Source organism: Xiphias gladius, chromosome 8 (assembly GCF_016859285.1).
Source record: "Xiphias gladius isolate SHS-SW01 ecotype Sanya breed wild chromosome 8, ASM1685928v1, whole genome shotgun sequence".
NCBI classification, from domain to species: Eukaryota; Metazoa; Chordata; class Actinopteri; order Istiophoriformes; family Xiphiidae; genus Xiphias; species Xiphias gladius.
This window is the reverse complement of record NC_053407.1, coordinates 19350319-19376691: the sequence shown is the minus strand read 5'-3', so window position 1 is coordinate 19376691 and position 26373 is coordinate 19350319. Positions and strand designations below refer to the sequence as shown.

At 41.2% G+C, this 26373-nt stretch overlaps 2 protein-coding genes across 4 annotated transcripts; one reads left to right on the top strand and one right to left on the bottom strand.

Annotated features, from left to right (window-relative positions):
- Positions 1 to 544: 544 nt before the first annotated feature.
- sigirr (single immunoglobulin and toll-interleukin 1 receptor (TIR) domain) lies at positions 545 to 8080 on the top strand. The gene is made up of 10 exons (XM_040133739.1): positions 545 to 803; positions 1971 to 2249; positions 2547 to 2754; positions 2865 to 2992; positions 3483 to 3623; positions 3727 to 3870; positions 4143 to 4245; positions 4413 to 4563; positions 5659 to 5836; positions 7054 to 8080. Exons 1-10 carry the CDS (start codon positions 734 to 736, stop codon positions 7224 to 7226), a joined length of 1575 nt encoding a protein of 524 aa, XP_039989673.1. The 5' UTR covers positions 545 to 733; the 3' UTR covers positions 7227 to 8080.
- Positions 8081 to 26373, bottom strand: LOC120793531 (plakophilin-3-like). 3 transcript variants are annotated; one of them, XM_040133697.1, is made up of 14 exons: positions 23513 to 23830; positions 18564 to 18655; positions 17281 to 18014; positions 15799 to 15922; positions 14605 to 14809; positions 13159 to 13333; positions 12608 to 12725; positions 12288 to 12452; positions 12005 to 12187; positions 11755 to 11908; positions 10882 to 11077; positions 10604 to 10691; positions 9356 to 9404; positions 8081 to 9247 (listed from the first exon to the last, which is right to left on the bottom strand). In XM_040133697.1, the coding sequence occupies exons 1-13, from the start codon at positions 23733 to 23735 to the stop codon at positions 9363 to 9365; spliced, it is 2499 nt and encodes an 832-aa protein (XP_039989631.1). In that variant the 5' UTR covers positions 23736 to 23830; the 3' UTR covers positions 8081 to 9247; positions 9356 to 9362. The 3 variants fall into 3 exon arrangements, with proteins under 3 accessions (XP_039989631.1, XP_039989633.1, XP_039989630.1); XM_040133699.1 differs by adding an exon at positions 26283 to 26373 and having other exon boundaries at positions 8082 to 9404; positions 23513 to 23690; XM_040133696.1 differs by having other exon boundaries at positions 8082 to 9404.

Below are 26373 nucleotides of genomic sequence, written 5' to 3'. Positions count from 1 at the left end.
AAAAGGCCCTTTAGATGGTTGGGCCGTTTGAATTACTTTACTTACTTACTAAAATTCATTTATTAACAACTTTTTAACACTAACAGCTGCAGACTAGATGATTATAACCCTTTATTAATGACTAACTAACATTTATACCTGCAATATTGATAGTTTATTAGAAGGCGAGAAACTCATGAACACTGTCAATAGATGAATAATATTTTTAGCTGAATTTTAACCAAATGTTATAATACAATCATCTCTAAACTCCAAATCAAATACACCAATAAACTCCAGCCGTTAGGATCTTTAACAACCTAGCAACCTAAATTCTGTTGTTACTAATGGTTACAGATATGACTGATCTATAAAGAATTAGGAAATGATTTATTAACCATTGACAAAGCCATTAATTCAAATTTCCGTAAATCGTTTATTAGAGAGTGATACTTTTAAACAATTAACTACAAAAAAAGAGAGAGAGAAACGTTTCACAGCAACTCAGGTGAGAGCCCGTGCAGACGTCACGTGACCACGGGGAGCCTATAGCCAGGAGAGTTTCAGGTTTTTCCAGGTGCGGTTGATCAAGCGGAAGGCTGACGTCTGCGTAGTCAGCTCTGGGGCTCCACACATCCTCACTAAACTGTAGTAAACTAACACATCGTCTTATAGGCAGTGATGTCGATACAGAAAAACGCGCCTCTCGCTTCATTTCTCACCTGAGGACGGAGGAAGAGGAGACCTGCGGCTCATGGCCGTGATTGTAGTCGCTTTCATATTGGTGTGCACCGGGTCATGGGACCAGACTTTCCTCACAGCCGGTAAGGTTGTACAACATGAAACTTTACTTTCTTAAATTTACTCAGACTGGATGGGTGCGCACTTTGTTGGGAGCTCCAGCGTTAAATTGATTGAATTCGTTCATAACTGTAGGATTCACCTCGTTATTTTGGGGAAACTTGTCCATTATAACCTATTATTCACCGTCAGACTTACGGGATGCTGAGTGGGTAAATACCAGGTTAGTGTGCATTCGGTCAGTGTGGACGGGGTCACAGTATCTATCACATGCTGTTGCCTGGCAACAGGAGGACCAGACCCGGACTTCGGACCCGGATGTGTGTGCGCCTGTGTTTGAGAAACGGTTAAGAAAAAAGCAGAAAAATAAAACGAATGGAAAGTCAAAGACCAGAGAGCAGTTGTGCAGGTTATTTGTGGGCTTTGGTCATATGGTCACGATCGGCGCATGCGCTGAATATCTGGAAGAACAGGTCCGGATTTAATGGGACACTTCTCTTTAGTTAGTTTCATGTATTTTAATTCTGCCCAGACAGAGAAATCAGTGAGTAGGCCTCTGTTGTTTGCATTGAACACGTCCTCAAACAGAGATGACGATTCAGTATTTATTTATTTTTTTAAACTCTTAACTGAGTCAGCAAAACAGCCATTTGCTCAGATTCTTCCAGGGTGAAAGAGTAAACAAGATCACCTTCATGCTCCATTAGACACTCACTCTTTGCCAAAAGCCACACTCAGGCTGAAGACAGTCTTCTGTAGCTCCACAGAGTGTATGCAAAGTGTTTTCTCAAAAGGAAGTAAAGCCATTTCAAGGAATCTGCATAGTGCATGTATTTGATCGCTTGACATAAAGTAGAGATGCATCTGCCCTGACACTGTCCTTATTAAGTGGATCAGGTATTTGCCATGTTGTGACTGATCCATATTAAAGTTTCAATTTAGTGTTTTGTCTATCAGTAGCATTCATTTAGTCATGGTGGGTCGCTGATTCAGTATTTAGTGCCACAGCAGTACCTGGTCTCATGTTACCTTACATAAAAACGATTCCAATTACTTTCACACAGTTGGGTATATACTGTTGATTTTAAATTTGTGAAGATGAGAGCCCTGGTATGGGGTTGGTACTCAGTTCCCTGAGTTGAGGGATCAGTTTTGTAAGTTTTGTAAACTCCCTCTGCCTCTATTTGTAGCTCAGACTTGTGTGGATGAGAGCGGGTTTAAGGAGGAGGTGGTCTACGTGGGGCAGCAGGGGCCTCCGTATCGGCTGAACTGCCCTCTAGAGCCTTTGCAGCCCCCGAGCTCCCCACAGCCCCGGCTGAGCTGGCAGAAGGACTGTCAGCAGCTCCACAATCAGGAGGGGAAGACCTACCTGGAGTTTGCCAGGCTCAGCATTGAAGACCAAGGGAATTACACCTGTATGCAACAAGGCAACAGCACAGCTTCATTCACTGTGCACCTCATTGTTAAAGGTAAGTATTATTTATGGTATAGTGTAATAGCGCAAGTGTAATGAAGTCACTTACAACCTGATGCTGTAATTGTGTGGCTCTCGCTGTAAGCTATAATTTGTCCCTGCAGTAAATTTAGAGTTTGCATGGGGAGTGAAGGATCCACTGGAACGGATTGGCTACACCTGCAAGGAGGCATTTTGTTTGAGTGTGCCTTCCAGCAGCAGTCTCGGGCTGTACCTGGCACGGCACATAAAGGTGTCTATTGTCTGCAGCTCCTGCAGTGAGCAGAGATAACAGCGGTATGTCTCTACACAGAGTCCCAGTGCTCCAAAGCCCCAGAGTTTAAACCTAAGGGAGGCCTGGAGAGATTGTGGAGGAAGGTGGGATTCACTGTGAAACTGAACTGCACTGCTCTCCTCCTCTGGGACCAAAATGAGGAGCAATGTGACACCACGCTGCAGTGGAGTAAAAATGGCCAACCCCTCACCAACTTCACACTTTACATGCAGAATACCTCTTCATGGTGATTTTAAGCTTTTAAAACAGTAGATTTACCAATTCTTTATCATGTTCATGCTTTAATGAAAGTATTTGAGAGTGAGGATGAGATGGATTTTCTGTCTTGCTTATCAGGTCTCCTGTTGCTGGCCAGCTGATGGTAAACAGTCTGCTGGTGATCACCCTCAGGGAGCTGGAAGATTTTGGGCTCTACAGCTGCACAGTGAGGAACGTTTCATCTGATTTCATCCTCCAGGATTCAAGTAAGAAAAGTTAGGGTGTATGCTGGGTCTTCAATGTTCCGTCCTGCATCTTGTGTCATATTGTCTAAAAATTGGCCTACAAAAGAAAAAAAAGTGGTAGGAGAAAGTGGGGGAGCAAAAGATTCCATAAATAAAATGCAGCACAGATTGTGTTCTGCATCTACACCAAACATCATATGAAACTGTACTTTAGACATCGTCAGTATACATCAAAACCTTTGGAGTACGAGGCAGTTGGCCAGCTCCACACAGTGCGGCAGCTGTCTCACACCGGGTAGATCTAAGAGAATTTTAAGTAGGGACGTACCTTTTTTATTACATACAGCGTGTTTATTCCACACATAGATACATCCAGTCTGGATGATCTTATAGCAGGGAGCCTCTATCAGCAGGTAATATGTCCCCAGACACACTCTGCTAATCGAATCCGTCTATTGGTTGTTTATTTCCTGTTTTTTTTTTTTTTTTATTGTACTGTGTGTGTGCTCAGATGGACCCAGCCACACAGCTGCTGTTATTGCAGCCATCGTCCTCCTCCTCTTCCTGGCTGTAGCTGCTGTCGTGTACTCCAGGTGTCACCTGAACATCAAACTCTGGTACAAGAACTCCTACGGAGACTATGAACTCAACGGTGAGACTTCCGCTGGAGAGAGATTAACATACTGTGGCTATAAACACGTGTAAGAATGCAGCATTAATGCAAGTGGTATGTTTGTGTCTCTTTGTGTCTTCAGATGGGAAATTATATGATGCCTACATCTCCTATGTGAACAATGACTATGACAGGAAGTTTGTCAACTTTATTCTCAGACCTCACCTGGAAAATAAAAATTGGTACAAGGTGCATCTCAATGACAATGACATCCTACCTGGCGGAGGTAAATTCACATTGTCACACTATCAAATTATATCATATTTACAAAGATGTAACTGCATAAATACTCTTAATCACGTTCTTGTCTCGTAGCTTTCTGGCTGTTTGTTCTCATTTTTAACTATAACAGGGACATTTTGCAATATATTAATATATTGTTTATGCCGTTTCTGTTGCCTCATAATCCAAGATACTGGATTCTGTTGTCAGATTTATCACCCGTTACTTTGGGTTGCCAGTTATAAATTGGTTACTTTACACACAATGTGTCTCCAGAACCCTCTGCAGAGCTGCTAATGAACATGAGTCGTTCTCGGCGTCTCATCGTGCTGCTCTCTCATGCTTACCTCGAGCAGGACTGGTGCTCCAATAGCTTCAGGTCAGACTCACACAGACTGATACAACGCTGAACACATTAGAGGCAGTATAAACCTGAGTGAACTTAATGTGGCATCATTACAATGTACCACCTGAGGTCAGTGTTGCTGCCGTACGCTGCAGTGTCTGTGTGCTTTCATGACGTACTGTAGCTATGTGTGTTTTCAGACAGGGCCTTCTGCACTTGCTGGAGCTATGTGAGAAGCCCATCCTTATCATGTTAGAGGGTCAGTCCAAACGCATGGGGCCTGAGATCAAGCAGCAGCTCAGTGAGCACCAGCACTGCCTCACTATACTCACCTGGAGACACAACTCTGTGGTAAGATCCGCTCTAATACCCATTAGTGCTCCTTTGACAGACCAAAAACTTTCTGAGCACATCTACAACAAAATACAGTGTGAGTAATTTCAAACACCCATATAATACATATTTCAGACAAGTCACATAGAAAGAATAAATTACTATGTAAATACATATGTGCAGAATATCTATAAAGTTTATAGCTGGCATCTGGGCTCTGGGAACATGTTGCCTTTCTCTTGAAGCTAGTAGTATCACAATAAAATGATCATTTGAAAGATTTGCACTGTATGTTAAACAGTTTAGTGGATCCCTAAAATCTCCTGAAAATTTGGTTTTAATTTTGTCTAAAACATTAAATATTAATGAATAAATAAGCAACAATCAGATTTTAAAAAATCCTTTATAGTAGTTATTAAGTATTTAACATTCAGCTAATCTGCTTCCGAAGGACTGTTTGGATGTAGGTGGATCAGATTTGATTAACTGGGAGATGCGACTGTCATCACATTTTAATTCACAGCCCACAACAAACCACACAGTAATCAGTCAGTGAAATAACAAAAACTGTTCCAACATGAGCAGAAAGGTTTGTGTTCATGTGTGAACACATCACTCAGAGGGAGAAGCTGATTCAGAAAATAGGGTTTCAGGGCGTCAGGGCCAAAATGTTAGTATCATCAAAGCCAATATCGAGTTATTCATGGTAATGAAATTTATTTTCCAGCAGTTAGTAGGAAAAGAATTTCTGACTTACTGATTAGTCAGTTGGCAAAAAAAATGATGCCATTATAATTATTGTTATTTTATAACAATAATTATAAAAATGTGTTCAATGTTTGCTCATAAAGAGTATGGTCTAGACATGCTCTACATGGAAAGTGCCCTTAGATAACCTCTGTTATGATTAGGCGCTATATAAATAAAATTGAATTGAATTGTTTGAAACAAATATAAATTCAATTAGAAATGTGCAGTATATACAGTACTATATAATATGATACAAGCAAGTCTAGTCTAGTTACAGTTCAAGAATAATGAGAGCTTCATTCTGACTCTTAACAGCATGGTGCAATGTATCGTGTTTGGTCCCTGTATGTTCGGTGTCCACAGACTCCTTCCTCAGTTTTCTGGATGGAGCTGGCCTTAGCGATGCCTCGCAGGGTCCTCTTCCATACTGAGTATGCAGGGGACCCACAGACCGTGCTGCAAGACGACAAAGACCCCATGCTGACGCTCGAACCCGACTACCTGGACTGCCGCTCAGACGCTGACCCCACCGGAGATCTGGGTAAGAGCAGCAGTCACTGGACTGGCAAAGCCCTCACGCACTAATGGTAGCTGCACTCCTCACTCTAGGAAAAAAATGCAAAAACTTTTGCATACGTTTTGTACATGCAAACAAAATAAATATATAATCAATTTGCACCACCTTGCACAAGTTACAGTGGGAGGTAACAATTTTTATTTAAAAGCTTTAAATTCAAAACCTAGACATCATACTGGGGCGAGTAAGCTCATGTTAAGAACTTTCTGGCACTGACTCTGATCCAGAGATGTAAATGCTTTTCAACTGTTTTCCATTTATTCTCCGTATTGTCACATGAGAATTAGAATATAAAAAGTTACAGCCTATGCGCAAGTCTCCACTGAGACTCCTTTGTTTTTGTTTTTTTCAGTGTGCAGTTGAACCCCACTCTACATCTAGTTTGAATCAACAAACACTGTCAACACATCAATACTAGGAAATCATATCACATGATCAACTGGTTCATATCTACTATACCAGCTTGTCTGTGAGATTTTGTTTCTAGATATGCCAAGCAGACATGTTAGAGGAACAGTGCAACATTTTAGGAAATACCCTTATTTCCTTTTCTTGCATAGAGTTGGATGATTAGATCGCTATCACTCTCATGGAGTTACAGCCAGGAGGAGGTCCTGGACTTTTTTTTTTTTTTTTGGCCAGGCACAGTGACGTTTTGAAATCTTGTTTTACTGTGAGGCCAGTCAGAGGCAACCTGTAATCTGTGCACTTTTGTTTTTGAATTGATTAAATGAACGAGACATTACGTGTTCATCTGTGAGCTTTAGCAGAGCCGGTAGGGAGATTTAGTTACCTTTGGACAGCACCAGACTAGCTCTCTCCACCTGTTCTCAGTATTTATGCTAAACTAAGCTCAGCATCCTCTGGCTGTAGCTTCATATCTAACGAACAGATATGACAGCTAACTATAAGCATAATTCCCAAAACGTCAAACTATTTTGTTAATGAGTCAAGCTTTGTATGGAGGAGTGGTGTCTTGTCACTGTACAGTAAAAAGTCATTTTAAGCTTCAATTAATTTTTGTGTATGAGCAAAGCCAGAATCTTTTTTGAGAGATGAGACATTTAGTCACATAAAAACAGCGATACAGCTTAAACCGTACAATACTACAAAAACATAAACATTTAATGCATTTGCATCAATTTGAGACCATTTTTCAACCTTTTGTCTCTCTGTTGCAGGGCTTCGCCTCCCTGTCTACAAGGCTTTGGCCTGTAAAGCTCCCGTCCTCCCTGCTGCTCCCATCACAGCCGCCGAGCCCAAACCCTCGGACATCGACGTGTCAGACTTGGGATCGCGCAACTACGGAGGCCGCTCAGACTTTTACTGCCTGGTCACTAAGGAGGACATTTGAGCCACACTCCCCCTCACTTCTGCTGATCTCTAAAAATGGCCACCTAAATGAAGATCCCCATTAGCATTGCTTTTATATTTTATCTGTGATAAGTAGCTAAATATGTTTGTTTCTTTTCTTTATTATGTTGTTAAAATCAAAATGTTAGTTTTCTATTTCCATTCACCCAAGACTGATTTGTTTTGTTTTTGTACTTTGTACTATTGTGTAAAACATTTTATGGGAAATTGTACAAGAAATTATCTGAAATTTTTGTGTCAATCAGGGAAAGAAATAACTTAAGATATATATGTAGAAATTTTGATCTCACAGCCAAGATGTTTCTGTTAGTCCCCCAGCAGAGGGCAGAGTAATGTCAGGTAACATGAAGGAGTCCTGTTTGTTTTGTGGCAGATAAAAGTATACAGATGGTTTGGAATGACAGAAAAAAATCCACGTGACAGAGTCTTAAAAGTCAGATTTGAACCTTGAAACCTGTTTGCACTCCGGTCATCTGAAAAAGTGCAACGTCCGGGAGTGAAGAGCTCACATTTCTTGGCAATTCTGCTTTGTATGTGATATAAACTGACTGATAACAACATGGCAATCATGCTAATAAAGTGCTTTGACAAAATACTAGACTCTTTCTCTCTGTAAGGACTGATGACCTCTGTCCTTATGGAGTGATGAGTACCTGCAGTACTAAATAAGAGCCTAAGTAAGGGAACAGCCGGGAGGCTCTGCTGTTGTTCCTGTCTGAGCAGGAACAAATATGTAAACAGGGAGCGGCCGACATTTTACCACTTTAGTGTCGGTCCCAACACAAATGCTGCAGCGCACACATGAGAAATACTTACAAAATTATATTTCCATACCACATCTGTCTCTTTATTATCTGAAAAATATCCAGATGATAATGTGCCTGCACACAACAGAAAAGCAAATATGAAAAGTGAAACATACAGTTACCATTTATGCCACAGAGTGGTAACTGTTATAATTCAGTATTTTTTAAGTGAACTATTTGAATACTAACAAGTTAATCAAGTAGATTTAAAAATATTCAATTTGCCAATCTAAATAAATCTAAATAAATCTGGTCACACTGAACAGTGTTCAATCTTGCAGTTGGTTTCAAATAATAAAATATTCTATTTGTTCTGAAAAAAACAAAAATAGGACCTTAGCTTTTCACCTTATCACCCCCTCTGTTTCACATTCACACCATTTATTACGTTAGGCAAACAAGAGTTACAATGGCATGCTAAAAAAAAAAAAACAACACAGAATGGAACGGAGTTCTGTTTGACAAAGTGATTACAAAAAACACAATACATTTTGTATGAAGAGACAGATTTCACAACTTTAAAAAGCCCATAGCTGAATACTTTGGAAGCACAATCATTATCCCAAGATTTCTAAATCAAATGTATTAACATCCAGATTTCTGCAATTTCTAAACGTCTCCTCTGGTGTACAATCAGTTATAACTACGTGTTATAATTTTGACTCACATATAAACGCATATTCATCTATCCAAATTCTACAAAACAAAGTACCTGGCTACAGTATATAAAACATTTCATCCTATTTCTGCATAAAGAAGAAAGCAATATTTACAAAAAAATGCCATGTTAGTACCAACTTTGTTGCATTCATGCTGAAAATAAGTGCAACAGTGAGAAGATAAGGCACAAGTGTCCACCAATGTCCATTAACAGTTTGACACTGTTTTTAAACAGCAGAAACACAAACAGCTGAAGTTTCATTTGGATACGTTGCTCTGACAGAAAAGAAATCCCTGACTCCGCACTAAGCACACACACATTTCAAACAAAGAGTAAATGGTCAAGGTGCACATAATTGTATCCAAGTCCATCAACAGTCCATCATACTGGGTCTACATTTCTTGCACTGTACCGATGTCCACAGAGTTTTAAAATACACAGAAAGTCCTTTTTTCCATCGGGTAGATCCTCCATCACTTGTGTGGTCATGTTCTTATCAAAAAGTAAGGCAGATAAAGACTGATCCTACGTTATCTGTGGATAGTATAAAGAGTTTATTTACTTCCCACAACCTGGAAAGATTTCTTCCACTGGGTGCTGGTAGATTGCAGGACTACTCGCTGTTTTAGAAGTGAACTTTACCTTTGTTTTACATCGTCATATCCGCAAAATCCTGTCTGGTGAACCCTTTCTGTATAGCAAAGAAGAAAAAATGTAAAGTGTTATGACGTCGTATGGACATGAAACAGAAAAAATGAATGTGTAAAATTTATTAGTATAAATATTTATGCATATATTCATTATACTGCACACCACATAGGTGTCTTTAAGTGTGAACAACAGCTTACTCAATGTTGACCCGGAGTGATCTCTGAGCTCACAATACAATGTAATCTATTTCACTCGAGATACAGTAGATTAATTTCTGCACATGTACATATTTTGTGTAACATGTACAGTAAAGGTATCTACATTCAATTCACAAGCATTAACGCATTTTTTGCTCTGTCGTGGCTTGTTCATTCAGATATAAGCTGAGTACCGCGCCCTTAGGAGGGGCAAGTCGGGATCCGCAGAAGGCATTAAGCCAATCTAGTCCTGCCCAAGACGTGGACATGCCTGACTGGTTGTGTACGTGTACACGTGTACGTGTGTGTGTGTGTGTGTGTGTGTGTGTGTGTGTGTGTGTGTTGAAAGAGCAGCAATGTGAACAGCCAGAGATACGAATGTGTGCCACCCAACTGACGAGTGAATTGCAGAGACTGAGGAATGTCATCCGTCTTTCACACAAACACACACAGACACACACACACACATACTCTCATGTAGATTAAGAACAAGGGTGGGGACCATGAAGAGAAAGCTTTTCCACCGGGCATTGAATTTCGTTTGGCAGTTGACACGTCGAATCTAACTCGTTGTTGCTGTCTGTGTTTGATGCCAGGAGACTCTTGACTCATTTATACTAAACTGACAGCATTGTTATTAAAAAAGTTAAATCAAAAAAATAATCAAGACGCAGACATGTTTTGTTTCTGTCATTTTAAAAAGGTGCAACGCTTTGGTGTGTCTTTTATATCTTTTCATGCTGATTTTAATATGAATATAATGTGTGAGGAAAAACTAAGCTGAACGATGACAGAAGAAAAGCAATGAAGCTTTGGCCAAAACAACTGAGGCAAGTTGTTTTCTAAGGAACACGGCTGAGAAAACTTTCAGGTTCCTTGATAAGAGAGTGGTTTTATGTAAGTGCTGGATAGATGTGATCAGTACTTTAAGAGCACTCCCCTAAAACTTGTGATAAATAATTAGAAAAAAATATTTTCAAAACTGATGCAGTCCTCATTGATATACTACAGCTCCTCTTTAGTAATTTCTACAGTCTCTTACCTCTTTGTACTGTTTGTGCAGTTTCTTGTACTGGAACATGTTGCTGAGAACTGTAGCTGCTGCTTTGGCTGCTTTCATCTTCCCTGGGCTAGGAAAAAAAAAAAAAAAAAAAAAGATTCATCCAAGGTTAATACTTGGTACAAATGACCTCGTGTGCGAAGATGGGCTGCAACATTTTGTGTGACATTCATCATCACATGTCTCTATCAGGGCTCACGTAAACACACATTTAACTAGTGCAGCATGTTTTAGCAATTGCCGCTTCACAGACCACTCACCTGCTGTCACATGAGTTCTTGATGGCGACCAGTTTTGTCAGGCCATCAAAGAAGGCGATGTCTCTGGCAGCTAAAGAGCTGCTGGTCACCAGGTTATTGAGAACACCACAGATGTTGACCACCACATCGCTGGAGGGTTCCTTCTGGTGGGTATCGACGGGCAGCTTAGTCACCAGGTTGTTTACCACCTTTGTCGCTGAATAAAACAGGATGCATTATTCGGGCAATACGTTTAAAAGGCCGTGAAAACTCGTTTTCACAGTCAGCTGATTATTATTAGCAATGGTATCCTACACGAACACACAATTTTCTGCCAATGTTTGAACAATTTGGTCAGTTCACAAGAGATTTGCTTTAGTTCTTGTTTTGTCAGTGCTCTCTCACCGGCTTGACCTGGGCAGGACCCAGCTGGAAAGAGGCGGTGTCACATATCTCTATGCACCGATCAGGATTTAGCAACATTTGAATCTAGATCTAATGACAGCTGCGGTGTTGTTTTCTTATTTTAATAGGCTGCTGTCAATCAACTCTGATTTAAAAAAAAAAAAAACACCCACAGAGTCTTGATAAAACAAACTAGCTGAATTTCTGAGTCTTGAATGTTTAATAAATAACACTTAATGGGTTTTTTTTCCGAATTCAAAACTTAATTATGGCAGTTTTAGTAATAGATATTTAAATATGATGGAAAGATTCCGTTATCCTTGAGGTTTGAACTTCTCATCTTAAATTTTGGTGTCTGACTTTAATCAATCCAGTTTGAGCTAACCTGAGGAAATTCTAGAAAACAGAATATAGCGATTCTGAATTAACCTGTAACTCAGAGGCACCTATTTTTTTATATTTAACAGGAAGGAAAAATTAAAGACTAACCCATGTCGCCTTTATCCCTGGCATGGCGGGATAGATTTCGGAGGAAGCCTGTGAGGGAACGCAGCTCCAGGTCATTGTTGGTACGTAGGAGGTCCAGCAGCACTGGCAGCATGCGCTCCTGCTCCAGAGCCACCCGGCTCAGCACTGACGCCCACTGCAGGACAAAGAGAGGAACAATTCAAATATTAGACAAACTGAGACCATTGCATTTGAATTCTTTTACAGGAGAACTGATGACTAAGCTCCTTACCCTCTTGTCTCCAGCCGTAATGTTCTGCAGAGCTCCAGCAGCTGCCTCACGGGTGGTGGAGTTGATCTCACACTGACGCAGCAAGCAGTTGTAAACCCCCACAATCTGAGGGTGCCACAGCCACTCCACACCCTTTGGCACCCGAGCAACCTCGGTGAAAGTGGAGAAATCCTGGTTCTTGCTCTGCCAGGGGAAGGAACACACGAGAAGACAGTGTTGAGATGGATGGTTTGGTCCGTGCGCACAAAATGCCTGCTGATGGATTAATCTGCCATGTGCGTACATTTTTGGATTTCCTGCTCTGAGGCGTAAAGCAACCAATGGCGTCACCCTTCCCTGAGTCCTGGGCTCTGGTTGGTCCTTCCAGGCGCAGCATAGCAGATGGAGGCATCTCACTGTAGAGCTGGTAGGAGAGGTTCCTCAAGACACACACTGCATTTTCAACCCCCTAAGAACACACAAACACACACACACACACACACACACACACACACACACACACACACACACACACAAATATATATATATTAATAAACACAGTAAAGGTAAGATTTGGGTTGAAAAGAAACCGTTTAAAATAGGCTCAGTCTCCTCTTGTCTCACCTTGTCTTCTGCCTTGTTGTCATGAATGGAGGCCTTGATGTAGCCCACCAAAGAGTCCACCAGTCCGTGTGTTTCTCTCATCTGCTGACGGGTCTTTTCGTTCACAGAGCTCAGATTCCTGAGTACGCACAGAGCAAGTGAGTGGTCAGAGAGTTGTTTCAGGTAAAATTCAGTAAGGAATCATGCATTTCATTAGTGTAACCACGTGGTCCAAACGGAATTAAGGCTTTGATTTCACTACGACATGATAAATATCATGCATAGAGCATAGCAATTAGTCCACAGATTTATTTGGAGATAAAAACCCTCAAGTGTGAATTAAAACAGAGCACAACCAAAGCAATTTGAACCTGGATTGATGCAGGCTTTTGCAAAAAAACAGTGAAAAATTGTGGTTGTGGTAAAAGCTCCAGTTGCTGTCAGCTGGAACATGAGTTGGAGCGTCCTGCCAGAACAAGTTCGCCAAAAGCAAATGTGATTGCGTGAGAAAAAGCAGGCCCGGATGAACCAGAATGAAATACAGTTGAACGACACAGATACATGAGGTGTACCTGAGGCATCCTGTGGTGTTGTAGAAGATGTCTGCCTCAGAGGGGGACTGATCGATGTCCTCAGAGTCTCCGCCGCCTGACAGTGGGATGAGGATCTTGTCAGTCAGCTCAGGAAGTGTCTCCCTGGCCAGTTTCTCCTTCAGATTGTCTTTGGACGAAAGGTTCCACAGGATACCTGCTCACACAAACACCAGGGACGTGTCAGCAAAACTGAAATTTATTCTTCATTTTCCACTTTCTCTAGCTTCTTTTGTGTGCTATTTCCCAACCTAGATGTCAGAACATTTAGACATTTTAACTTATATCTTGGTGAATTTTATGTTTAACATAACCTCAGTTTAAAGACGAAGTTTGGCATTTTGGGATATACACTCATTTTCTTTTTTGTTGAAAGGTAGATGATAAGATTGATACCACTCTCATGTCTGTCCATTCAAAATGAAGCTACAGCCAGCAGCTGGCATGATGAACTACTCATTTAAAGGTTAACTGTCGTGCATGAGTTGAAAAGACCATAGAACACTTGGACGTGTAAATCACATCAAAATCTATGAGATAAACTCAAAGGGCAGTGAACCTAAAACATAAGTTGGCACTTTACAGGTAAGATTAGACCTCTGTGTCACATCCTGACAAACTAGCCAGGAAAAGTTACATAGGCAGATTTACTCTGTTATTTATCACTTTTCCCAAAGTTTCTCATTGACATGAGTTTCTTAGTAATCCAACAGTTATAAATCAGGTTGAACAGCTCAAAGGAAAAACCAACAAGGCCATCACTCATAAAAGGGAGCGGCAGATACACTGTTGGTCCACAGGCCCAGACAACTCCCACATACTCCCTTATCTCCCCCTTCACACACCCTATAGAAAAGACAGCAGCTCCACCTCCGGCTCTTTGTGTAATCAGATGCACTACATGCCTTGTAGATCTCCACACTATTGAGTTGGGTAAGTAATTTCATGAGAAAGAAACACTCTCCATTCTGCTGACAACAGGAAACTGTGAAGAATGACAGCAGACAGACTCTCCTGAAGGCTGAACCAAGTGGATACATTACTTTTTTATACTCTAACTGTGCATGGCCGACAGACATTAATTCAAGTACAGGAGAAATGAAAACACACCGACTAAATGAAATAATACTGATATAAAGAAAACCGTGTCTGTTCATGCTCCCTTAAAAAATAAAACTAACTCAAACCATTATTTAGTTACAGTAAACGCTGACAATCTGGATACTCCCGCCATTCTCTTGTTACAGCATGCCATCCTCCTCCTATTTCTTTGGTGTGGACCAATACTAATTTCAAAGGCTACTGTTCATGATCATGTTGCATCTGAAAGATATGATCTTGGCAAAGTCCAAAACAGGAAGCCTGAGATCAGCCGTGCTTGTTGTGTCATGTATTTTATTTCAGTGACTGAGATTGACGTTGTCCTACCTGTGATGTTTTTGTGGAGCTCATCGTCGGTCTCCCTAAGTGCCTCGACCAGCTGTGGGATGCCGCCCTCCTCGATCAGGGCCACTTTGTTTTCCATATTCTCATAGATGAGGTTGCGCGTGGCGCCGGTGGCATAACGCTGCACTTCCTGGTTGTCACTGTTGAACAGCTTCACCAGGTCACCAATGCCCTTCAAGAAACGCACCTAGAGAGAGAAGAAAAGTTCTACTTAGGATTTGTGCATTTTTTATTTAATGCCTTTTTAAAAAATTTTCTTATGATTAGGTGTTTTTTTTTTTTTTACAGAAATTGAATAAATTTACATTAAAGCCCCTATGTGTAGATTTTTTTATGTGATTAAAGTATCTTTAAAATGTTTCTAACTTAAGTTTTTGTTTTTAGAAAAAATTTGTAGAGGTTTTCGTCTTCGTTTCATTCCGTTCATCTCATTTGCCTGGGCTTGAGACATGGTGCACAGACATGCATTGCTGTAAGCAACAGCATTTTTTGATACAACTGCTAGGAGTTACCAAATTCCTACATATGGGCCTTAAAGGCTTTAAGGGAAGTACATTTATTCACTTTTTTGCAGAAAGTTGGATGAAAAGGTTCACAATCACTCTCATGTCCGCACAGTAAATATTTCTGAGTTGCTGAGATGATTTTGGTACCTTTGGCCAACTGTTCCCCCCTGTGTTCAGTCTTTATGTTGAGCTAACCAGCTGCTGGCTATACCTTCATATTTACCGTATAGATATGAGAGTAGTCCTGTATCATCTTCATCATCTAACTCTCAGCAAGAAAGTGAATGTGTATTTCCCAAAATTCCAAATCATTCTTTTTAATATAAAATCATCTGGATAGATTTTCAGAGAAGTCATTACACACTCACTCTAAACCCGTGCACAGGAGTCTGCATCCTCAAAGCTGAACATAACCTCAACAAGCTGCAAGCGCCTTATCAAACTAAACCACATCAGATAAGAGTTTTAATGTCTACTGTATGTCTGCAATTCAACACCAGGGAACTGGGAAGAGTCCAGACACGTTAACAGCAATGATAAAAATTACGCAACATGTGGAACAACTTGAGTACACCAAAACAGAAGCAGAGCACATAGAAACATCCAAAAAATTGGACACCTACACTTGAAGGAAAACAATTTAAGTTTAAGTTTAATCTGTTTGAAGTACCTCATTTTTGGCCTCGTTGTCATTGTAACACTCATGCTGAATGTAAGCGGCACCCAGGACCTGCAAATCATGGTCGGACTCTCTCAGGTGTTGCACTGCTGTGGGCATGTCCAAGGAGGTGAGCCTACCGAAGGAGCAAATGAACAAATTCACGCAAAGAATGTAAAACATTTAACTACGTGATTACCCTGCTGTTATGTATGGTTTTACAAAATATGTCTTCTGGGTGTTTGAATGAAAAGCATCAGAGTACCCACAGTAATTACAGTAATTATTCATAGATGATTTGTCTCTTGTCTTAGAAATTCAGTTTGTTGAATTTCTTCCAAATCACAGTGGTCTGCAAATCCACTCGGCTAACCACACGCTGTGGGATGTGTGAAATGTGAGGACTGAAACTAACCTGCCACACCCAAAACCAGTCCTGCCACTATGGAGCCACCTCCCAATCCACGGCTCTTAGGAAATAGTCTGTTCACACACTCCCGTCACTAAAACCTCCTGACACATGGTAGCTATGGTGACACCACCATGCCAATGCATTAAATTCACTCAAATGTCACTGATGTTCGAGAATAATACAACAAACGAAGTCACAAGAATGACTAAATCTGTCATTTCTGTCATTAGGGTAAGGCTGGCATTATTCTTTATTTTTCTTATTGTCAATTAATCCCATTGAAAAGACCACAACCAATAATGCATTAGCCAGTCTCTCAATACTTTCTGACTCCCCTACCTTGTCTGTGGCTGTCAATCCTAAACCCATCCATTCATACTGTAGACATTAACCCTAAAAAATTCTCACAATTATCAGGTTTCTTTAAAAAAAAAAAGTAAACGCTAAGTAATTTCCTAATACACCGTAGCACATGGCAATGTAGTTTTTAATAAACTTTACTCAAACTGGAATAAATAGAGCATTTGTTGGGAACCACTTCAGCAGTGGATTAATAAACATTTGATGTGCTAGCAAGTATTTGCGGCAGCAGGATTATCAGGTGGTGAAAAGGAAGTGGGACTGACAAAAACAAAGTAAAGTGCCCATGTTCATCATAATAAAGGAAATTGTAACCCTGTGCAACAGTAATTTTAGGACAATAGAGGCACAGAGGATTAAGCTACTGTATATAAGGCTTTGGCTACAGAAACAATGTTTTTGGTAAGATCAATTCACTCTTGGTTTTGGCCTTTTCTTGGGATTTCATGACAGTATGAAAATTATAGACTATGACCAGACTTTTAATCTCCTAATATCAGTCAACATCAACATGCACTCATGTTGGTTGTTGAGGTTGATGAAGTCAAACCAGTCAAATGTGGACATTTTGCTGATACTGATTTGCATGTACGGCCTGCCATTACGCACTGAAGATCTGTCAATAATAGTATGAGAGCGTGCAATATACCCAGTACTTCACATGAAAACATTGTTGTTGAGAATGTGAGCAGAAATGATGGGTGATCATGTGAGCCTCTCACCCGCTGAGGTTGCCCATGCTGCCTGTCATATCCATCTGCCCGTTGAAGATGTCCTTGCCCCTGCCGACACTCTGCACGCTTTTGTACGACGGGGAACGGGACAGTTTGCAATGACGCTGCAGTGATAGGTTCCCCTGGGAACCAGAGGAAACTGCGGATGCAATGAAGCCCCTGTCCACTGTGTCCCCTCCTCTACCATAGTTGCTCCCAGACATGGAGCCCATGCTCTTCCTCCGGTTTTGGCTTATAATCCTGTTGATGGTGCGGTGGGCTGGGCCTTTGAAAGCATGTTGCTGGATGATCTCTGTCTCTCCTCCTGCCATCCCTCCGCCGCGGGAAAGAGTGCCACTAAGAGATCGGCGTATGGGCAGGGGAAAGGTCATGGCGCCTCCTCCTTGCCTCATCTGGCTGTTGTAGCCGTTGAGTGTACTCTGAGCATACTGGCGGCTGTAGGTGGCGTCCCGGTCGGAGGCTAAGCTGCCAGCATCGCTGCCATCGACCATCCAGGAATACACAGGCCCTGTCTGCAGCCGCATTGAGTGCAGAGAGAGGGTCTCTGGGTCCATTCGGCTCTGCAGTCTGGTGTTTCCTTGGTAGCTGCCCATGCTCATTTCTTCTTGGAATAAACTGCCACCACCAGCTCCTCCACCTCCAACACTGATCCTTTGGAGTTGGGCCAGGTCTGGGCCAGCTGAATGACAGCTAAAGCCCGACCTCGGGGTTACACGTGGACCCTGAGGATGAAGACAGGAGTAACTGTTGCAATCAAATGTGTAAGCAGAGTTGCCCATTATGTTATATGAACTGTATGTGCGGGTGAATATATTGTGAGTTACTGCATATCAACAAAAATGGTTTCTAATTTTGATCACAGGGATGTAACTACCATGACAGGAAACAAAGGCCATGGCCTTGTCATATTCATTTCCATTTCTCATACAAAAATACAATTTCTTTAGGAGTGGAGGGGTTTATTATTCACTCAGATCTAAAATGTGATGCACTGGACAGCATTTAGAGGTCTACAATGTAGCTTCAGGTCTCTCTTACGTTCAGAGCTCAAACGTCTGTGGCATAAAGCCAGCGTCTTCCTGTTGAATCGTTAAAATGGCGGAATGTAGAGGGTGGACTTGAAAACCCTGACCTGATCTCATCACAGCCTCCTGTGAAATACCACAGATGCTGAGTCCTGGGTGACCCACTATAACAGCAGCAGAGGGTCGGTGATATTTCCATATGTGCAAATACATGCTAAAATAGTGAGATAACACCGTTGTACTCACCATTGTTCTGGAGCCTGTGTACATATAGGATGATTTAGAGCTGAAACCTGGGTTATAGGTTTGATATTTCATTGTTGAAGATCCGCTGTACTCTGAAATAAAGCAGCAAAATAGAATAGTACATGATTACTACTTATAATATCACTGTTATAGCAGTGATGCAATGGTAAAAACCTTTCCTGAAAGACTAACTTGATTTCAAACTCTAAAATGATATCCTAGATCAACAAATATAAAAATGTGACAATAGCTTGGCACCACTTGTCAAACATACAGTGAACTGTAAATTTTTTAAAACTTTCATTCAAAATTGGTAGATGAAAGTGTTTTTTCCTGTAAAACTGCAGATGTCAGCTTGATAATAAAAAAAAGAGAAGAGTAACAAGCCTACCCTTACTTCTTTTCAAAGCTTCCTGACCTTAAAGTTGAACACTCTTAAAACTTACAGCAAAACTTTAACTCACACAATTGCGTAAGTAGTGCAAGGAGTTTCATATTGATTTAAAATGTTGAGATACTTCTCGCTTATAGGAACAAGCACTTCAATGCCTATGTTATCCATTCAGCTAAAAACGAACTTAATTAATCAGCACTTTATGGAGATTTCCTGACAAAAAACTAAAGAAAAAGTGTATTTCTTTATTCTGTAAGCAGTAGTATAACTGTCAAATACAGTGATTGCAAAAAGTGCTGTTCTGCTGTGCTTGAAATATGTCACCCCCATATCTGCATGTCATCTTAGAGCCACTCGATTCACCTCTGTGCACTTTTGTTGAAATGTATGCATCAGAGGTGTTGCTAAATATTTCCACTTTTGGCAAGCAAGGACTTCCCAAATGTCTTTATTCATAAAGTAGGCTCAAAGTAACCTGACTCAGCTGCTGACTTGTCTTCCTGAAACTGACTGCTAAGAGGTCAAGTGTGGTCAGAAAATGTGACAAATGCCTTTCCTTTTGTTTTACTCTTGTTGCTGAGTAACCAATCTGCAACGGCAAATATGGGGACTTTTTTTTAATCCTCTTTCATTTATAAAAACATCGATTCATGCCTTTTTGATTTGAAGCAGAGAAGCAGAAAAATGCTGACTATCCTGGAAATGCCTTGGCCAAGAGAACAACTTAAAGTCCGTTAATGGTGTTTCTTGAGTCAAAGGAACACTGAGCTCTGCCACATACATAAATAATGCAGCATCAAGTCAACCCTGAGCTTTGTTGGTGTCACCACACCCTTATTTATTTATTCATTTTTAGTCAAATAAGTTCACTCGAGTATAACTGTGACCTTCTCTGAACATGAAATTAAAAGTAACAAAACAAAAACAAAAAAAGATACAGTAAAATAAGCTAAATTATCAACTATCAAATTATCACAGTGAAGGATTTAACCACAGCTTGGAGGCCACAACACGGCGTCACACCTCTTTAGTTTCCAACAAAGATTTGCATTAAAGACATACAGTTTGAATAGCAGGAGTGGTTCGACCGCACACACGGTCTGCAACAGAAGGACCTGACCGGTCACCAGGTCTGATGTCTCTGGTTATCGCTCACTCAGAGAACAGTTTGCATTCGACTCAGACACATTTGCTCGTCTCTCTTGGCACAGAGAGCGTGTGAATGGTTTGTACTCGCTACAGATTAGAGTGACCCGACAGGTGACTGATGAGTGTGATAGTAGGCATGTAGCACACTGTTCACCGTGGCAGGAGCCTTGAGCGGCAGCTCGTTGACTCAAATATCTGGGTCAGCTGAAAGCAGAATACTTCAGTGACAAAACCCTAGTTATTATACTGTAGCTAACTACTAAGTGTGTAGTTATGTTTATTATTTATGCCATTGTCATGTCATTTAGTTATATTTATGTCATTTGTTATCATGTACCATCATTTACTTTCAGAGAATTAATCTGTTGTTCCAGGTATACTGCAGTAAGCAAACAAACATTGCACAAGACTAAGAGTCTACAGCCATGCTAGCAACTCTGTGAGGCTGTACTGAATACTAACTTTTTAGCATGGTAACATTTACTAATCTGCACTGAACATGAAGCACAGACGAGGATGATGGGATTGTTAGTTTTGTTAGATTGTTAGATAAGTTTTGCAGGTATTTGGTCATAAATCAAAGTACCGGACAAGTATAAAGTTTTGATCTGATGATGGCACTGGATGAAAAGTTAGGGGGTCACCAAAGTCAGTAAGATTCATCCTCTGATGAACTTTAATATCTGTGCCAAAGTTCTCAGCAATCCGTCAAATAGTTTTAAAGATATTTGGTCAGGGGCCAAAGTGCTGGACTGACCAACATTGTCGTTCCTAGAGCTAGAGTTCAAGTTAACAAGTTACCTGCAGCCAGTGTCTGAAGATCTGTAACGTTCTGACACGAGGCTCGAGCCAATGATCAACACTGAATCCAGGCCTTGTGGATCGCAACTCAAAACTAACTAATCTCTTGTCTCTAGGGAGCCCAAATGCCCAAACGCATTAATTTAAAAAAAAAACAAAAAAAAACAGACTCATGGGTATATTTGTAGTCATACAAAAACAATTTTTACACCTTTGAGCAGAGGGGAGGTATGCTGACATGCTTAATTTCTATGAAGTACGAACACATACCAAACAAGTTGGTAAAGAGGAGAGTGACTGACACATCCCTTGGCCAGGCTCCAGCCCAACCCTGGCAACGCCCAACACACCTTGGAGCCACACACTCTGAAAACTCCTTGTTGTCTTTTGAAAAATGAAGTTCAGTCACACACACACACACACACACACACACACACACACACACGCGCACACACGCACACAAACACACGCACACACACGCACACACACACACACACACACACACTTTGTAGATATACTCTATACTCTTTTTTCCACTCTCACTTTCTGCTGAGGCTTGTCCACCTATGTACACCAATTAGTCATTGTCATAAAAGCACGGTTGCAGCAGCTTTTAGATACCGCGGAAGCGCCGTTCCTTGCTGAATCCTCTGGGTGTTTTTCTCATGTGTGAACAGTCATGCATTCGTAATGAATTTCTCTAAAGCCACAAACCACTGAAATTGCAGCATTCCCTGTTATGTTGTTAGGAATTCTTCTCTCCTTCTTGTGTACATTTCAAAAAAAGACAGATATCATGCGACAACAATGTGTTCCTTCCAGTAAAGCCCAGGCCAAAGCATGGGCAGAGATAACAGTGTTGGTTTTCATACAGTGTTGCCATGTTTGACTGGAGCCTTTGACAAGTATAATGTAGGTAAAAACAGACGGTGACCCATTTAGCAGACGTGATATATGTCCTTCTGAACACAAGCCGTTAAAAGTATGGCTGGTAAATAGAATGCTTGTCTGTTGAGGCAGGTAGTGTTGGCGCCTCGGGGAAAAGCCAGAACTAAAAGAGTGAGAAAAAGTCTCTGCGTCTGCCACCACACAACCCAGAATTTAGAGGTCGTATAAACAACGCCCTGACGTCGAGCTGTTTTGCCTGTTGCCTGTAGTTTGGCTTAACACAATGAATTATGTGACGTGAAGGAATGCCCTCATGCATGCGTCAGACGGCAGCAAGCAGGTGCGCAGGTTTTAGTCACCAGATCTCTAAAACAACACAGGACAGGCCTGCGTCCGTGTGCAGCTCCACATTTTCCACTCATTCAGCTCCTTAACCGCATCAAACCATCAAATGTGTCGTAACACCTGAGTAAATTCATTCCCAACGATCTGGGAAACCTTTAATTTCCCCTGTTGGTGTCACACTGCTGCTTACATAACACTCTCACCTCGACTTTGTCTGTGTGCCAAGACACCGTTTGAAAATGTGATGTCTTTGAACAGACAAGACAACAGCTCGTTCTCACGGCAGCCCCGTCATCTCCCAGGTATCTCTCTAACCCTCGCCTCTTAGAGTTGAGTAAGACCTGAAACCCGATCCCACAGAGGGAGGCTTTCACCTTAGTCTGTTATCAGGGACGCTCGTGAAAGCGCCGCTTGTTTGGGCCTGTTACACATTAACCCTTTCTCATGTGCAGGTAACAACACATTACTCATTACTGTGAGATCGCTGCTGCACGGGGCTTTGGATCAGGCTCATCTGCTGCGAAGCAGCCGAAGCAGCTGAATGGACAAATTCCCTGATGAGAAACACATCCACAGGAATGCAGGAGGGACAAGCGGACAAGACACACACACACACACACACACACACACACACACACACACACACACACACACACACACACACACACACACACAAAACACACACACACACACAGAGCAAGCGTAATAATGCAAGCACATTCTTGAACTTGAAAGTGGAAGCTACTCCACTTATCTGAGTCAAGCTTAGAATATTTAGATATTTATCTTTCAACTCTCTTGAAATTACATTAAATGTTTGATTTTTTTTTTTTTTAATGCAAAACTGGCAACAATTCACTGGTTCCAGCCTCTTGGATGTGAATGTTTCCTGGTCTTATTATATATAGATACATAGATATTTAAAATAATCATCAATCTCCATGTTGATGACCAATGAATATGCTTTGCCAGATGTGGTGTCCCAGCGTTTAACGGCCTATATCACAGCGCCTCACTGGGGTCAAATCAATTGACCTGATTTTAGAAATCTTCAGTTCTATTTCGGTTCTTTGCAGTTAAAGTCAGAGGACACATGCGCGTAGGGTTGACCGGGCTGATAAGATCTTCAATTCCTCGCCTGCAGCACAGAGAGACTGTAAACTCAGCACTGCTGCCAGAGGCTGCCGCGGGCACCCGAACCTGTACCTGTACCTGCGAGGTGACATTCGGTGGGTTTCACCTCTAATTCCCCCACTTGTCCACGCTGAACCCAGATCGGCACATAGCGCTCAGCCATACGGAAATGTCACAAAGCAGCAACACACAGTGCAGTTCCCGGTGAAAATGAGCGAAAAGGCTCGCCGATGTTTACCTGACATGGCGTGCTGGGAGGCCGATTCGCTCTGCCGCGGAAGTGTGGACTTCTCCGCCAGTCTCATCTGGACCTGCTGCTGGACGCGCCGCGCTCTGGCCATCTGGTCCGACACGGAGCCGCCGTTCTGGAGTTGCATGTCAGACGGGAGCCCGTAGGTGGTGACCGAGTTGTTGGGCTGTAAAGCGGACAAGAACACGGTCTCTGAGGCCACGGCGTTCATGGTGAGAGGCTAAGAGGCGAGACGCTGGTGTGGCGCCTGGACAGAGCACTGGGAAGGGACCTTTTTTTTGCCGGCGTCGTGGCAGCTGAGGGCGCCCTGGGGAAAACTGAGAGAGACGCTCGATGCGCGCAAGAGCTTTCACATCGGCGGGAGGTGGAGCCTCAGTGCGCCGGGACCACCTGACTCACAGGTGAGGTAAGCGCCACCCTGCGCTCGCCGACTTATTTCTGCCACCTAGTAACATCTGGTTTCAGCCAGACCGGCCAAATGTAACAAAGAGCTCATAACGGTTGTTGTTGTTGTTTTGTTTTTTTGTCCTTGAAAAACTTGTATTTCATTGTAACAGAAGACTTTGGTTGAACGGGACTAAGTACATTTACTCAAGTACTATACTGAAGTAGACATTTCAGAGGAGGTGTACTGAGATACTCCATTACAAGTAAAAAAGTACTGCAAATATATATATATATATATTATATAGGAATAATTGTTGATGTTTACATGTAAGCAGACTTTTAAAGCTGTCAAAGTAGAGGCCATTTTAACAACTACTACTCCTGTTAACAACTACTGTCGGGTAGATTAACATATAATGAAGCATATTTTACAAACTGATCATATGTTTCATGTATAAAGTATTGATGTGAAAAGTAGCGAGCAAGTGGGGCTTCAAGTATGAAAATACTTCCCTCTGAATTGTTATGGAGTAGAAGTGTAAAGTACCATAAAATGGAAATACTCTAGTAAAGTACAAATACCTCAACAGTGTACTAAAGTACAGCACACGAGTAAATATACTTAGTTACTTTCCACCACTGATTTCATGCTACTTATATCCATATTCCACTACAGTTCAGAGGAAAATATTATTCTTTTACTTCACTACATTCATTTGTCACTATCTGTTTCTATTTTGCCACAAATTAAGTTCTTCTAATTTTGATACTTTAAGTCAATTTTGCTAATAATACATTCACACTATTACTTTAAGAATATTTTCAAAGCAGGAGTATTTTTATATTGCAGTATTGCTACTTTTGACTTAAGTAAATGATCTGTATACTTCCTGCGACACTGCTCGGAGATTATGTGTATGTTATTTGAAAAGTTTACAAAAGAAATTTCCTTTTGTTTATCATTTTTCAGATGTACTTTGTTCTGTGTCATATCAGTGTCACCGCCACGTTTTACAATACCTTCTGTCCTAAACATTGTATAGAGCGGATCCTGTGCACTTTTTCAAAAATGTTAAAATCAAATTTAATGTCGCGAATTTTTAATTTAATATCCCATTTTTTCAAAAAGTAAATCGTCTAGATTTCAATGATGTCTGATCATTATTAAAATACAAAGTGCAACAGTATTGTTTCACAAATTTCCATCAAGCTGAATCAACACCTCTGCGACACACTGGACACTAAACAGTTCGTAAAGTTAATATTTACTGCAGGGCTTCTGTATCTTATTGCATTAGCTTGCATCCCCTGGATGTGTTTCACAACTGGGTGATGTCTACCTAAGATATGTTAAAGCGGGTCCAAAATCTCTTTTCACGGTACCTTAAATTGGAATTTGTTCTGTCTTTGCTCAGCAGAACAAAGAGAGCACAAATTTAATCAGAATACAGAACACGTGCTAACACCTACTCTGCTCGGTGTCCGTAGTCTCGTAGAAACATGTCTAAATATATTCCAGCGTGAGCTGTATGTGAAATTATTTTTGTATGATATTATTACTATTGTTTCATTATACAGCTGGGTTTTTTTTGTAAATCAGAGAGAGGGCCTTTGAGCTCTAAGCAGTTAACAACTTGGCATAATATTAAGTTATGTCTTGCAAAAGAAGCTATGTATGAATGGAGGACTGTGACAAGGTGTGGCACAGTCTCACTCTTTTAGGTCAGAGCCACACCTAAGTTTTATCTGGTTTGTTTTGTTTGAGCTTAGCAACCGTGAATCACTGTAGCCCATACAGAACTGAAACAAAGCATGGGAGTAATACATGGTACATTTTCCATGTCTGTGGTATCCAACTGTCTGGCTGTAGAGTAAACATCCCTATTTAACTGCATCAAAGAATTATAAATAAACATCTGCCCTAATCGCTTTGTTAGCTGGATTCTTGAATGCCTTCCTTTGCTTGAATGCATTTGAGAAGAAAAAGAGAGAGATGGATCGCAGCCTGTCTAAAGGTTATCGAATCAGCCAATAATTTCCCGCAAGGAAAGCTGAGGATTTCATTTCCCCAAAGCTGATCAGAGTCAATAGATTTACACTGAAGCGGATTCAGCAAGAGATCCATAGAAACCGGACCTCCTGCCTCAGCTTATAATGAAGACTTCATCTTCATTGTCACAGCACATTTGTGAGTAGAAACAATCAATCACAGCTTTTGCACTTTTCAGTAAAAAACGTAAAGGCGCTCATTGAGTCGGAGATGGTGAAAAGGTTCTCAGTTAAATTCATTTTACCTCTCAATCCAAACAGGAATAAAATAGATTCATCTAGTATAAATGTCTCTAAAAAAAGATTATAAATTTTGACTTACCTTTACCATTGAGGCTGGGTTGATTGTGGATGTTCTCTCTCTGAAGTGGCGTACCTGCTCGTCTGACCAGGTGGCCTGATCTGGTGAGATA